This window comes from Myotis lucifugus, unplaced genomic scaffold (assembly GCF_000147115.1).
Source record: "Myotis lucifugus unplaced genomic scaffold, Myoluc2.0 scaffold_0, whole genome shotgun sequence".
In the NCBI taxonomy this organism is placed as follows: Eukaryota; Metazoa; Chordata; class Mammalia; order Chiroptera; family Vespertilionidae; genus Myotis; species Myotis lucifugus.
Genome location: NW_005871048.1, coordinates 35682624 through 35697915, shown reverse-complemented (window position 1 = coordinate 35697915; position 15292 = coordinate 35682624). Strand labels below are relative to the sequence as shown.

At 37.0% G+C, this 15292-nt stretch overlaps 1 protein-coding gene across 2 annotated transcripts in view; it reads right to left on the bottom strand.

The window, feature by feature from the left end:
• Positions 1–5525: 5525 nt before the first annotated feature.
• Positions 5526–15292, bottom strand: part of MTX3 (metaxin 3) — a 10086-nt gene continuing 319 nt past the window's right edge. Inside the window, exons 2-9 of one of the 2 annotated variants that reach the window (XM_006081275.3) lie at positions 15008–15077; positions 14546–14622; positions 13254–13346; positions 12561–12743; positions 12339–12415; positions 11653–11810; positions 10173–10261; positions 5526–7474 (exon numbers count right to left, since the gene is read on the bottom strand). In XM_006081275.3, the coding sequence (XP_006081337.1) occupies positions 7364–7474; positions 10173–10261; positions 11653–11810; positions 12339–12415; positions 12561–12743; positions 13254–13346; positions 14546–14622; positions 15008–15077 (858 nt within the window). In that variant the 3' untranslated portion in view covers positions 5526–7363. The remainder of the gene's footprint in view (positions 7475–10172; positions 10262–11652; positions 11811–12338; positions 12416–12560; positions 12744–13253; positions 13347–14545; positions 14623–15007; positions 15078–15292) is intronic. The other variant, XM_006081276.3, reaches the window with a different exon arrangement.

The following is a 15292-nucleotide window of genomic DNA, read 5'->3' as shown; positions in this document are numbered from 1 at the left end:
TGAAGATAAGTGTTCGTTGTCATCCACCTCAATCCACCCAAGGACTGTTCATCTGGAACCCAAAGTTCATAAGCAACTAAGATTTGTGTTCTTTAGGGATAGCGGGCATCTCATATGAGAAAAATACATACTTACCTGAACAGCTCTACTTGGAAGACTGATGCATTTTACTATATGTAAATTATACCTCAATTTAATAAAATACATTCTAACGAAGATACTCATTCTCTCAGGGAACCTGCCCTTACTTGACTAACAGCTCTACCTCGGTTCTCTATACCCATATATCCTACTCCGGCCAATGTTGCTCAATAGTTGAGCATCAACCTGTGAACCAGGAGGTCATGGTTTGATTCCCAGTCAGGGCACATGCCGGGGTTGCAGGCTTGGTCCCTAGTAGGGAACATGCAGGAGGCAGCCAATCAGTGATTCTCTCTCATCACTGATGTTTCTATCTGTCTCTCCCTCTCCTTTCCTCTCTCTGAAATCAATAAAAACATTTTTTTTTAAAAGCAGAAAAAAACATATCTTCCCTCCTAACTAAAATTGCACTGTTTTTCTCAGTGTATGTCTTCCATTCAATCACATGGGACATTGCTGGACTATCTAGGTGGGTAAAAGGGAAACTTTTCAAAAACTTAGACTGCCAAAGGGATTGTGGGGAGCCGATATAGGGTTAAGCCTCGGACTGACCTGTTAGCAAAATCACAAACAAGTCTTCTTCCGAGTCTTAAACAACCCAATCCGAGAGGTAGCCGCTGATTTACACGCGCTGTCATTTAAAATAAAAATGGGGGAATTTGCCGGAAGCCGGTCCACCCTTGCTGCTTGACACAGTCACTGCAGGGAAGAAACATCTGCACAGCATATGTTTCAAGGGACCTGGCGTATATGGCATACTGTTCTTAGTATGTTTGCTCCCCTTCTTAGCGCTGTGTGTTTTAACCAAGGTCACCTCTCCGAGAAAGGTTGTTTCCCCAGGTGGGATTTTTCCCTGGAGTTAGGGATTAACAGGACTAAGGAAGGGAATAAAACCCCTTAACTAAGTGCCAGGCGGGTAATTAATCACTTTAACTACAAACAATCACTTAGGATAATCTCCTTCAGTTACTTCCTTGTAGCTTAACAGAACAATAGAGTAGTGACTTTGGAATGGAGATAACAAACGCCCTAACCATTGGAATAGAATGGATAGGATTAAAATCAACTGGTATAACTACAGATGTAATAGGAGAAAAAAAAAAGAACCTCGCTATGCTGATCAACTGAACGCTGTCTCCGTGTCATTCCTTCTTCGCCGACTCCGTCCACACCTTTGGGAACCCCTGGACCTGCTGGGGCTGGACCCCAACAAGGGATGAGATAACTGTAGCCCTGAGAAGTTGTGTGAGTTGTCTGGGGTCATGCACGTACCAGTGGTCTAGGGAGCAGGCCTCTAACCTCACTTGGCCTGGGTGGAAAGAGCACAAGTGATCTCAATGCACCATAGAAGAATAAACATTTTAAAAAGAACAATCCCCTACCTAGCTCAGTCCCAACACTAACTGTTTCAACCACCCAAAAATTCACCTCAAAGAATAAATAATATCAAGTCAGGATTTAATAAACATCCAGGCAATTTGAGATTTTATTGTGAAAACAGCTATTTTGACATTATATCCAGTTTCTCATTTATCAGAATAAATTCTTTACAACATTATCTTCATCACCACTTCTGGGCATTTATATATAGTCTCTGAGTAAAATATACTCACACTAGACAAAGCTAGAATATTGAAATTATGACCAAAATTGCTTATTTTAAGATTGTTTATAACAAAACCATAGTATTTGTACTGGAACTGATATTTAAAATGTTTACCATTCAAAGATAAGCTTGGTGGATCAAAGCCAATAATTATGTACACACATATATTTCTTACTCATCTTCTCTGCTGTCCTTCTTCCAGAAAGCTAAAGTTACATCCAAACACCTCAAATTTCCACTTCAAGACAAACAGAAAAATGGAAAGACATTATTTCCTATTTTACAAAATAAGACATAAAGTCAAAAGAGAAATAAAACTCATCTTTATGCAATTAACATAAAAGCTTGAGTACACCTTTCCTTCGCCAAGAAATAAAGATGCCAGCAATGCAAAAGGAGCCAACAGTGCAAAGAATGAAAGGCCAGCACTACCTTCTCTGTAGTTCAGGACTCGCTAAGGACTGATGCAAATTCTGGCACGTCATTTTCCTTAATCTCCAAGGATCTGGGATATATAAACTCAATGATTAAAAGGCATTTCTCCGACTTTGCATGAGGAAAACTGAAGAATCAGAACAAAGGTTCAACTGCTTTTCACGTAGCTAGATGTTCCCCATTACACAACTCAAAACTCAAAGGCAAGCTTTCCATCCAATGCACTCCAAAGCATGGCAGGTGTTCCGAATCTGCAACTGTACACACTACAGAAGACAGACAAAAGCATCCTTGTACCTGATGAGTAATCTGGTTTTATACTGGAAATGAAATTAAACATACTTAGTCCTCTGCAATGTGGAGGCTAGTGAGGTTTAAAATGTGGGGAATAGAGAAACTGCTGAGAATTTAATAAGAACTATAAAACCTCATGCCAGAAAATTCACACAAAAAATATACAATTCATGTTTAGACTATGTCTTCAGGAATGTCTATCAGAACTTGAAAACATTAACCTTCCTTTGCTTTGTCCTTAAAGCAACTAAACTTTCTAGGACACTGTGTGTGTGTGTGTGTGTGTGTGTGTGTGTGCATGTGTGTATGTGTGTATACACATACTTATATACTAGTATGTGCATGTGTATACATACTTATGTGTGTACATATTATTTATATATATAAATAAATTGTATGTGACTTTAGTGCTATAAAAACGGTTTGGACGATTGTTCTGGAATTCCAAGTTGATTCCCTCTGTCTCCTAGATGCCTATGAACTGGTTAGTTTTCTGAAACCACCAGTTCACAGGCCGACTGGGATTCTAGGGAAAGGGTGCTCGACTGGCCATGGGTCTACCATGTGCCTACCTAACCAACCAGCACACCTGCAGCCACCCATCTCTCAATTTATGGTCCAACGGGGTCTTGACCTGTCTCTTCCCATGTACCACCATTCACTAGAGGGACACCAATGGGAAACCTTCGAAGTGAGCACAAACACCCAAGACACTCTAGGGCAGCATTTCCCTAAGTGTATTTCTCAGAACACAAATCTCACAAAACACCTATTTAAAGAAATCCACATAAAAATAAGATACAGGTACTTCTTGGAGACTGAAACCACACAATAGCCTATCAAAGGTTCTGAAAGGCCTGCAGTAACTCAACTTTGTCTAACCCGACACTTCCCAAATTTATTTGACTTTATTCATATAATAACGATATATGCTGCCAAAATACACCTTTAGGAACTACTTCTCCAAGAAACTAAAAGATGTCTTTAAAAAACTTACAGTATAATTTCTAATCAATAATGAAGATACAAAACGACTTATTTTCCTGTATAAAGAAACTACTTTGTTTTGCTCTGAATACTTTTCTATCAAAACAAAAAAACCCATTCCCCTCTCTATTTAAAAATGTCCAAGTCAAAGTTACCCTTTCTTGTATCATTGTTCAAGAATGTTAATTCTCATCATTGGCCCCTTCATCTGGAACAAATAGCTGCTGTCTATTTTTGATTCTGAGATTACCTCTCCACCTCAGTCACAATAGTTTTAAGTCTAGGGCAGGTAATCTGCATCCCAACTACATCCCAACAAGAGTTTGGGCTAAATTATTTTGCAAACCCTTATAAAAATATGAAAACATTGAAATGTAAATTCCACAGAACTGAACAAGAAGAAAGGCAAAAGATATAATTCCTAACACCAACAACATATACAAAAGTCCATCCTCACAACCCAAATTATACTCTGTGGCTGTGCTCAGGATTTCAATTAATAAATAAGAAAACCAAGCCAAAGTCAATTACTAAATCCCTGTGAGCCTAAACCAGTGGTCGGCAAACTGCGGCTCGTGAGCCACATGCGGCTCTTTGGCCCCTTGAGTGTGGCTCTTCCACAAAATACCACGTGCGGGCGCACATGTACAGTGCGATTGAAACTTCGTGGCCCATGTGCAGAAGTTGGTATTTTGTGGAAGAGCCACACTCAAGGGGCCAAAGAGCCGCATGTGGCTCGAGAGCTGCAGTTTGCCGACCACTGGCCTAAACAAAAAACACACAGGCATGCTGCACCTTCTTCATTAGAGCGTGAACAACTCTGTGCGGTTAGAGAGGTAACACAGGCAAAGCAAAGGACTACCACCTGGAGACACAGAACTATTTTCAAAATATTTTATCCTCAAGAGTAAACCTAGGTACCAAAGGAAGAAAAAGATGAAAACATTTGTCTTTTTTATGCCTTTTTAATACAAATCATAAATGACAGTTGATGTGGGATCTTTATCAAGTGGGAATTGCCTGACAATTTTCTAATACTATACCACAAATATAAACACAAAAATAGTCTCTTTTATATTCTCCTCCACCATCACCTCCAAAAGAAGTAGGTCACAGCATTTTGTTTAAGACTGTGGACCATTTAGCTCAACAAACTTGAACTTTATACAAAGCATATCCTGATCACAAGCTCTCTGTCCAGTCTGGAAAGCTGTTTCTAGGTATGCAGCATCTCTGCGGTGGTTTGTGCTCACTGATAGCTTCCTAATATCTCACTGGCTTATACCAAAAGAGCTCAACTAAGTAAACCAACATATAAATTTCCACCTATCTAAACTACATTTTGCATCTTAGAAGTAGTCTGGAAGCATCATGGCCTATGTAGTGTAAGGCTAAATGCAGTTCAAAGCAGGAATGACCAAAAGGAAATAAATCATATTTAGTCATCTTTACTAATAAAGGACAAATACTTGTTATTCTAAAACTAGAGGCCCAGTGCACGAATTCGTGCACGGGTGGGGTCCCTCGGCCTGGCTGGCAATCGGGGCTGATCAGGGCTGGCCGGCCAGCCGGCCAGGGGAGGGCCCGCGGGAGGTTGGCTGTGGGAGTGCACTGACCACCCGGCCAGCCGGTGGGAAGGGACCACAGGAGGTTGGCTGAGGGAGCACGCGTCATAGCAATCAGTCGACCGGTTGTAACGGTCACTTAGGCTTTTATATATATAGATGATGTCTTTTGATTCAACTTTCAACACATGAATTCTTACAGTATGCTTATTGGCTGAAGTCTGTGTTGTAAGAGCATGAGCTCCCACATTCTTATAAAAACTTAAATACATTTTTGTTATTCATGGCCATTAGTGGTTTTATTGACATAAAAACTTACATAGCCCAGTATTATTTCTTTACTTTGCCTATAGAGAAATTTGGAATTAAATTTACCATTCAATTTTATAATCTGTTAGTGTTGGGATAGCTCTTTCTCCCACAAATTTTTTATTTTTTTAAATTTTTATTTTTATTGCCTGTTTTACATGTGTTTGACAATTGTAAGCCACTTCAAATGCGTTTTGGAAGTTTTAATACAAATCATAATGAAAATGACAAACCCTGACTAAAGCATAAACAGATGTCTAGTCAATGTGCTAACCAACCTCCTCCAACATACATCAGTCCTAGAAGACAACACAAAGCCCTCTGGTCATGATTTCTAATGTAGAAATATTCATATGGATTTTGGATTGCTGGAAACTAAAGAAGATTAATGCATAATGTGTGCATATTCACTCTCTCCCACCTGTTGCAAAACTTACATGAAATTCATTAGTTACTTTCCCTAAATGCATCCAAACAGATGAATAAGATATTGAAGACCACCTTGTTTCTCACTTTTAAAAAGAAATATTAAAAAAAAAAGGAGAAATATTTACAAGACTCCTACATAAATAGTTACTGAAATACAGAACAAATTGAGAGGATGCAGGTCAAACACAAATGAGCTCACATGAGACAAGTCTTGACTGCAAAGCTGTTTTCTTAGCCTGTGGGTTTCTGCAGGATGTGATAAGGTTTGCTGAGCACCATAGTAATCTTTTAAGACACTAATCAAACACAGGGTCCTATATTTTAAAAATCCCAGAAGTGGTTTTAGGACAACAGAAGCACCTCAGCCACTAAAGTAAGATTCTATTATAAGTAAAATTACTTGCACAGCAAATCCTTTAACAGTTCAGCATCCAATAAATAGAAAATATGCTTAAAAATGTACTGCTATTCCCAATTATTCCACTGGATCCTTTAACTATAGTTAAACTACATAAAAAATAATTAGTTGTCATGAAACTTTTAATTACATGATATGCTTATTATGAAAGAGCACTGGTGTGAGCCAAGCATGATGAACTTGGACTGGCACACAGTAGGTACTTCTATTACTCTAGTGGGGTTCCTTTTCAGTAGTGTCTAAGAAAGGGACAAGTTTCAATAAAACTTTACAGCCTGGCATAATAACCATGAGCAACACATTCAGTTCTCCTGAAATCAATTCCAGAAAGAGATGATCAAAGTTAAAGATATACTAAAATACAAAGGTCTAAAGTTGCCACATTCACCCAATAAACTAAAAGAGCCCTTACTAACCTAGATTGAACATGTCAACAAATACTAATGTAATACTGAAGTGCATATGGTCAGATTTATATTTATATAACCACTTTTAATATTTACATATGGTACTAACCCCCCCAAACAATTAGTCTTATGAGAGCATAATTAAAAAGCACATTCCTCATTGCTTTTTACAATTAAATACAGGCTTTTCTATGGAAGTAAATAGAATATTAGGATAATATATTTTTCCTAACGTCTAAAATTAGGCATCTAATTTCTAAAAAGAAGTAAAAGGCCTCAGCCATAGGACCATATATTAGTTATTTATACTGCTTTAAGAAAACTAAAATTAATAAATTAGCTTGAATAAATTAAGAGTGCACATTCAGAACAGAATTGTAGCTTTTGGTCAGCAACATGTGAACCATGTTTTAGCACAACAGAAGCACCTCAGCCACTAAAATAAGATTCTCTTATAAGTAATTTTTCTTTGCAAAAGGCAAAAATCTGCCAAGATTAAGACTGGTTGTTGTTTTTTAAATATATACAGTACATTATGTTTTCTTCCCCCCCTCCCCCCAAGTTCATTTAGTATTTATTTTGGTGGTATTTAAAGTGCATTGCCAGCTAAAAGACAAGCTTCCTAATTTAAAAAAATAGATGTCACAGAAAGTTTCTCTTGCTTTAGAGTCTTCCTCATACCTATTAGCAGCATTTTCTTTTTGTTTTCACACAATTAGTATAAGAGATTACTGCAATGATCATATGACTTTGACACAAAGCATGCTGTCTGTCAGGGTGATAGCCGCTGTAAGGAATCGCTTTCTTCTGCTGCTGGAGTCAATTTAAGTGTTGGCAATTTCCGAGGAGGAAGTTGAGGGCTTTGGCGAAGATTGTCATCCATCTGTGGAAAGCACAAAAGGTACATCTGACTAATGGCTGTGGCACCCCTTATGTGGACTGCGGCTCCCCATCCAAACTATAGCCTAGAAGAGTACAGAACCATATGTCTCTAAAACTGCCAGAAACCTTTTTCTTGCAAATAATCTCTCAAGAATTCTAAATGTCATACCTCAAATACCAGCTGAATCAGTATATGTAAAAAGCAATATAGCTCATCCTTGGTGCCTTCACAATATTATAGTAAATCCACAAAATGAATGTTCTGTTGAACTCAACCATAGCATGACTTGGTTTAAGAGGTCTTCTAATAGTAAAAGCAATACTTCTGTTATTAAGCTCCACAGTTTACACAGTTTGTACACATACAACACCTCATTTGTTTTTCCCAACATCATTGTGAAGGAAAAAACAGATACGATCACTCCCTATTTTACAGATTAGCAAAATAAAGCTCAGAATGGTTAAGGAATTTGCATTCAGTTGCAAAGCTAGTATCAGAGCTGACATTTGAACGTATGTCTTCTAGAGAAACAAATTAATATGGAGCACACTGAAAACATGTCCAAGGGTTTCAGACTTACCCTTAGGAGTACATTAGCATCCCTGGAAACACTAGGAGAGGCGTTATTTAGAACTGAGTCAGATCTTAGAAAACTACCTTTAACCAGAGCACCCTGCAAACAGGGCTCAAGACTCCAGTGCTGGTGCTGAGCTCACTGTCAGTTTCACTTCAAAAAGACAGCTGCCATCAAAGATTCAAAGCCAACAGAATATAGCATCTTTTTACCCACTTGATATGCATGTTTTTTAGAGTTTTGAACACAACTTCCTCTTATCTTCTCAAGATGCTCTTAAAAGCAGAGTGCAAATGTTTCAGCAGAGGTACATAGGACTTGCAGGACAGGAAAGAGAATAAAAGATTAACTTTTAATTTGCCAATGAAAAGAGTATCTCCAGTGAATTCTTTGAATCAACTGTGTTAAGATGTCTTCTTTTCCTTGCCAAAACTAAGTTCCTGAAACATAACTCTTAAAAAAAAAAAAAAACCACTCTAGATTTTCTGTCCAAACAGTGAGCAATAGTAGCCATTAGGATTTGTTGCTCTAATGCAGCGGTTCTCAACCTGGGGGTTGAACGACCCTTTCACAAGGGTCGCCTAAGACCATCAGAAAACACATATATAATTACATATTGTTTTTGTGATTAATCACTATGCTTTAATTATGTTCAATTTGTAACAATGAAATTGAGGGTCACCACAACATGAGGAACTGTATTAAAGGGTCGCGGCATTAGGAAGGTTGAGAACCACTGCTAATGACTTGTAGCATACAGTGAGGCAAACTGAACAGCAGGTATGAAGGGGTGGGGCAATGCTGAAATAGGGTCAAAAAACTTCTATATATTGATGATGACCCAAGATGAAGTGTACATGAATTTGCCGCATATAGAAAATGGAAACTATACTGGACAGCTTTCACTTAGCAGATAATAGTTTCAGAAATCTTTCCATTATCCATACTTAACAGAATATATTTCCTCTCATGAGAGTTACTGGTTTGGACAAAGAATTAAAACAAACTAGGCTTTTACTTAGCTTACCCAAACTTTAGTAATGAACTCTTACAATTTTACTGCTGTTTTACTCACTTCTCAAGTTCTAACAACACATAAAATACAATAAAAAGGAACAGAACTGTCATTCCAGAGAGTGGCACTTATAAACCTAGTAGTACTAGTAATGGATACATAATCTCATCCATGAGTTAGATGGCTGACTAACTGCAAAGCCCATGCTGGATTCCGATTTCTAGGGTTCAAACAACCTCTCTAACTCTTGTCGCCTGAATGATCTTGGGCAGATCACATAAGCTACTCTTGAAGCTTTAGTATCTTCATCTGTAAAATGGGGATGATAGAGGACTTGTACGCATAGATTAAATGAGATAACTCTTATAAAGCTAATACAATATAGTGCCTCTTACTGCTAGCCAGTGTTATTAGGGTACACTGCCCCATTAGTTTTTGAAAGAATTAAGTATTGTTTAAGGATAAAAGCTAGCTTACCAGACACTTGCGGGGGAGGGGAGGAGAAATGCATAACTCTTGTAATTTCCCAATTAGAATCACCCTTGAAATTTTCATTGTTGGTTCTCTTGCCTACCCAGTTCCTCAATATCTCTCTCACCAAATGAATACCCCAAAATGGCAAAATATCCACACTGATAAAAAAAAATTGTGCACCATATTTAGAACAGAGAAGGACAGGAAGGAGAAAATATAAAGCAGTCCATGTGGAAAAAAGAACAAGACATCATAATACAATTAACAAGAAAGGATAAGCACAGATGCTTCCAATCTCAAGAAATGTTAACTTTTAGAGACAAGCAAGCAAGAAGTATTTTTGTCTTTTTTTTTTAAGCCAGGCTTTTGGTCTCCTAATTTGAAAAATACTTATTGTGTGGTAAAAGTAAACCAAAAACCATCATCAGATCTTTCCCCAAAGTTATCAGGCCACTTTTGACTTCAAAATACTATATTATACCATACAACTTTAGTAAATGTATATTTAAACAGCTTTCTGAAAAAAATTAGCTCTTTTAAAAGGTAAAGTTAATTCATAACCTAAATTACAATATTAACTACAGAAAGGGAAATACTAAATTACTACTTTAAAAAATGATTGAAGTAAACTTGACCTTTTCAATCAAGTTGGATTCCTTATTTACAAGCTGTGTGAGTTTCTGCAGATTTGCATCTACCGTTTCTTGTCCAGCAGGAGAGATGCCTAAGAAGCCAGGGACAGAAATCAGAAAGACAGGAAAATTTGAAAGCCTTTAAAGCTGTTTACATTAAAAGAATTTTGAGTCTATCCACCCTCCCAAGTGGCCCACCCTCCAAAAAAAGGCAAAGAGAAAAACCATTCTGCATTCAAAAGCAAACTTAAGTGGGAAAGCAATACTCCAAAACCAAACCCTAAACAAAAGGACTAAATTTGTCCACAGAGTAGACAAAGTAACAAAGTTGGCCAAGTGGGTTGCAGCTAGCCAAAGTAATTAGTAAAAAAGCACAGCACTCCTCATTTCCTTCTCAAATTTAAGTAGTGCCTTTTCCCCAACCATTCCAAATATGTCTTTAGTTACAACTATTTGGATAGCTTTCTAAGGCAGTGACTCCAAACAGGTATCCATCCACCTGACATCCAAAGTATTTGGAGGGACTTAAAAAAGAATACGGATTCCTGGGATTTATCCTTAAGAAACTCTAATTTGGCAAATCTGGTAGAGGACCCAAGCTTTTGTATTTGTCCTGTAGACAGGTCTGCCAACCACTGCTTCAAAGTAACAAAGTTGCCTGGCCAGCTGTGGCTCAGTGGTTGAGCATTGACCTATGAACCAGGAGGTCACGATTTCATTCCCAGTCAGGACATATGCCCGGATTGCAGGCTTGATCCCCCGTGTAGGGCGTGCAAGAGGCAGCTGATCAATGATTCTCTCATCATTGATGTTTCTCTTTCTCTCTCTCCCTCTCCCTTCCTCTCTGAAATCAATAAAAAAAATGTACATTTTTTTAAAAAGGACAATTTCTGTCAAGTCTTCCAATACAAATTTGGTATCCCAATCACTTAAGCATAAGGCCTTATACTCCTAACAAATCATTTTCTAAATGACAGGTGCCCTCGGTTTACTGTACCTCCAGTCTGATGTAATCAGTTTTCAAGTAGTAGAATTATAGGGGTGTACCTCACCAAAATCAATCTGCTACTGATTTCTGTTCATGCAGGAAAATGCTAGAAGCAACATTTAAAGTAATTGCCCATTTGCATTAGGAAAAATGCTATCTAGAAACACCTCAATAAATATCTACAGTTTAAACTTTTTGAAGAAAATGACCCACTTCAAAGGGGCAATATTTAAAGAAGAACAAAAGCAAGAAATGTATAAAATCCAAAAGAATAGAAAAAAAAAAGCAAATATTCATTCCTCTATTTAAATAAGAACTAACATATGAGAATAAAAATAAAGTTGGAGAAATGCAACTTTTTGAAGTGCTATAAACCAGCTTTTAAAGACAATACACAAACTTATTTAATAAGTAATGAATCTTGCTTATGTGTCCTTAGGAAAATTTGCAAATCCTCTATACAAACAAAGATTAGCTGAAGAGGAGCCACCTTACCTCCAAGACTAAGCCTAAAATAAGTGTTGAGGATGTCATCACAAAAGCGACACAGGTTGGAGAGCTGTTTCAAATGTTCTTGTAACTGAACTTTAGGGAAGCGTACTTTATAAAGAGGTGCGAGAAAACCAAACACATAGGCATCCAAGGTAGAAGGCCTAAAAATAAATTCAGGATTTTTTAAAATCACATAAGAAAATATTAACTTGGGATTATAAAAAAAAATTTTCTCAAATATATTAATCAATTCTGAAGTATACAATTTAGTGTTTTAAAAAGTTTACTATCCATTATAACTTATAATAATGGATAAGTAAACTTCCTCTTATCTTCTAAAAGTCAAGTAGAATTTTACTCAGTTGTTTTTTAATACTGTAACCATTTATTTTATTTAGAAGAAAATCAGTTGCAAATTAAGATGCATTTTTACTCACGAGTATTATATAGTAACTGGAGACAGGATGGAAATAGTCTTAGATGTTTTCAATACACATATGCAGTATATTAAGTCAATGTTAGAGTACCACCAACAGAAAGTTTCCCCATAGTAAAAATCCATTAAATGTTTTTAAAGTGAAAAACTCACTTTTGGGGGAGTGGGAAGACAAGAGGACTTGCTTTAAATAATTGCTCATTGAATATATGCACACAAAACATCAGAATGATTTTTAAGGGAATGCACTCACGTATCTCCAAAGAAAAACTGAGATGTTCCCAATCTGTTTGACAGAAGATTTAGGCACTCCTTGGCATCTCTGTATATCTAATAAGGATGACATTACATCTCAGGAGGAGGACAGATACTCCAGAACTCCTTTTTAGGTAGGTATCTATGGATTAGCTCGTCTCTGCATCTCTCTTGTCCCTCCTCAGGAGGGCCCTTGCTCTGATAGTAATCTCGACCGTACCTGTGCTTCCACTTCTCGGAGGTGGTAGAGGGGAGGCTCTCCTCTGGTCAGGAGAATCCTAGTCAGTGCTCCCTTAGACATTCTTCCAGGAAGGATCAAACTCAAGGGAAAGGGAATTCGTGAAGCAAACCATGGCTTTGTCACGGTAAAGTAATTGTCACTTTCAACCCAGAATGTGTGAAGCTGCAAAAGAAGAGAAAAAATACTACAATGATGTTCTTTAATGAAAAGGTCACTCTATTGATGTGCAAATTTTTCATAAACATCTTTGTATAAAATGACTTCATACAAATTTTCCAGGTAGAAAGACTCAAGGATTAAACAAGATTTTAAATGTGAGTTTTGTTGGTTACTATATCCCAGGCACCCAGAACCAGGCCTATCACATAGAAGGTGCTCAATAACTATTTGCTGAATGAATGGAATATATTTCACCCAATTCTATATATGGAACAATAAACTCCACCTCCCATAAAGAATTTTTATTTCCAAAATGACATTATTTTTCACTTTATTGTTTTGCATACTAGTTGAATGTCTAACAGAATCCAGTTTCACAGGAACATGAAAGAATCAAGATTAATATATAAGTGAAATTTCCTCTCTTAAGCCCTTTTCATTATTTTTCTTCTAAACAGACTAAGTGCATTTTTGGTAGATCATTAAAATATTGTAATATTCACCAATGCTCACCACTGCAGGAAGAAGCTTCTCTTCAAGGAGAGCAATGTAAGCCAGGGTATCTGCCCCTTGTCTTGCGGAGAGTTCATAATCAGCATTATATTTCTATTAAAACGTATAAAATAAACAAAACACCTCAGAAGTCAAGAGCATCCCCAAATAGTGAAGCTAAATAAACTAGGATTCCTATTTATTCTTCCACAAAAATGGCAAACATGATATTAAAAGGGGGAAAAAGAAATACAAATTTAGTAACAAATGCTGTTTAACACAAATGTACAGTATCATGCACACAGTAAAGTCAATAACTTATGATTTTTTATTCACTACTACTATTTCTGTAATTATTAATGACCAATTTCATACAAACTTAATAAAAGAAGCTATTATTATTTTTGTTAACAGTAAGGATAACGTTCTAACTGGTTACATTTTTCCCCAATGAAAAAAGAAAGAAAAACTTCCAATTTAGAAAAATTCTAAATTTTGTTGCTGCGAAATTTCTTTAAGAGGAAAAAAAAAAGTGGCCCTGGTTTGTGTGGCTAGTTGTCCCATATACCAAAAAGTGGCGAGTTCAATTCCCAGTCAGGGCACATACCCAGGTTACCAGGTTAGAGGTTCAATCCCTAATAGGGGTGCATGTGGAAGGCAGCCAATCAAAGTTTCTCTCTCACATTGTTGTTTCTTTCTCTTTCTCTCTCTTCCCTCCTCCACCTCTAAAAAAAAAAAAAAAAAAAAATCACTAGAAAAAATTTAAAGTATTGGCAAAATCAGTGGTAACTTTTGCATTTATATGTCTTAACATATTTATACATTTTGAATACATTATCAAAATCTTTACATATTCAAATATCTTGAATACAGTATTGCATGAAACATTTAACTACAACTATCAGTTAAGTGTTTTTTTAAAACTAAAATAAATAGTTGCTAGTTGGTGGGATTCCAGATGTCATACCTAGCACAAAATGTGTAGCAAGTATGTAACTAAATTGACAATCATGTCAATAAGTGTAATAGCAAAGATGGCTAAATTGAATCTGCTTATATCTAAACTTCAATAAAATCTAAGCAAAGTGCATAAAAATGTAAGTGGACTATACCTCACTTTATAACTTCCAAAATCACATTATAACTCACGACTTGAAAGTTTTTTTATATTAAACTCCAGGTATCCTCAGGTGTCTACTAACTTGGCAAAAAAGAATTTTTTTAAAATCTGCAAACCTTACGATGTGTTGTGTGTGTTTTTTAAAGCAACATGCAGGGATCAACAATCTACTTCTTCAAAAAGAACCACCCACCTGTTTTCTTAAAAAGTTCAGTATTTTTGCTGGTTGAGAAACAATCTTGTCTTCAGTGGTCAAAATTGGTACATCTCCTATAATCAAAACAACAGTCTACATACAAGGAAACATTTTGATCTCCTCTTAAGATATTCCAATACTCTAAACACTATACCAATTGCACATTTGAAGGGGGGAATGAGTAAGCTCATCTTCGTTTTTTGCAATTTCACAAAGAGCACTTGGATAGAACATTTTCATTTCTCATAATTTCCACGGATTTGGCTTGCACTTTGAAGTATTATTCAGAATGATCAAATCATAAGCTAAACACAGCCAAGGTCATGGTAAAAAAAATAAAAAAACACAAAAAAACTAAAATTCCAAGGTACTCCATGGCTGTATGCTTCAGCGCTTTAAGGGGGTGGGGGGAGAGGCCCTTAAAGAAGGTAGAAGGGGTGTTAAAAGTTTACACTGTACCTCTTGGACCTCTCCAGGTGTTATCTATGACACTGACTTTCAAGGGTGCGCCAGAAAATTTGGCGTAAGCCTGAAACAGAGTTTGCAATAAAACCTTTTAGACTGAGCACGTAATGCACATCTGCAGAGCTGCTTTACTTCACAGCCGGTGAAGACAGAACCTCTCGACGAGGGGGCGCGTCCCTTCCCCCATCTCTAGCCCCGGGAGCACGCGCGCCGCTACCCGGCTCTTCCCCGGAGTATGGTGGGGGGAGTATACTAATTTGTTTTTTTCCCCCCACACAC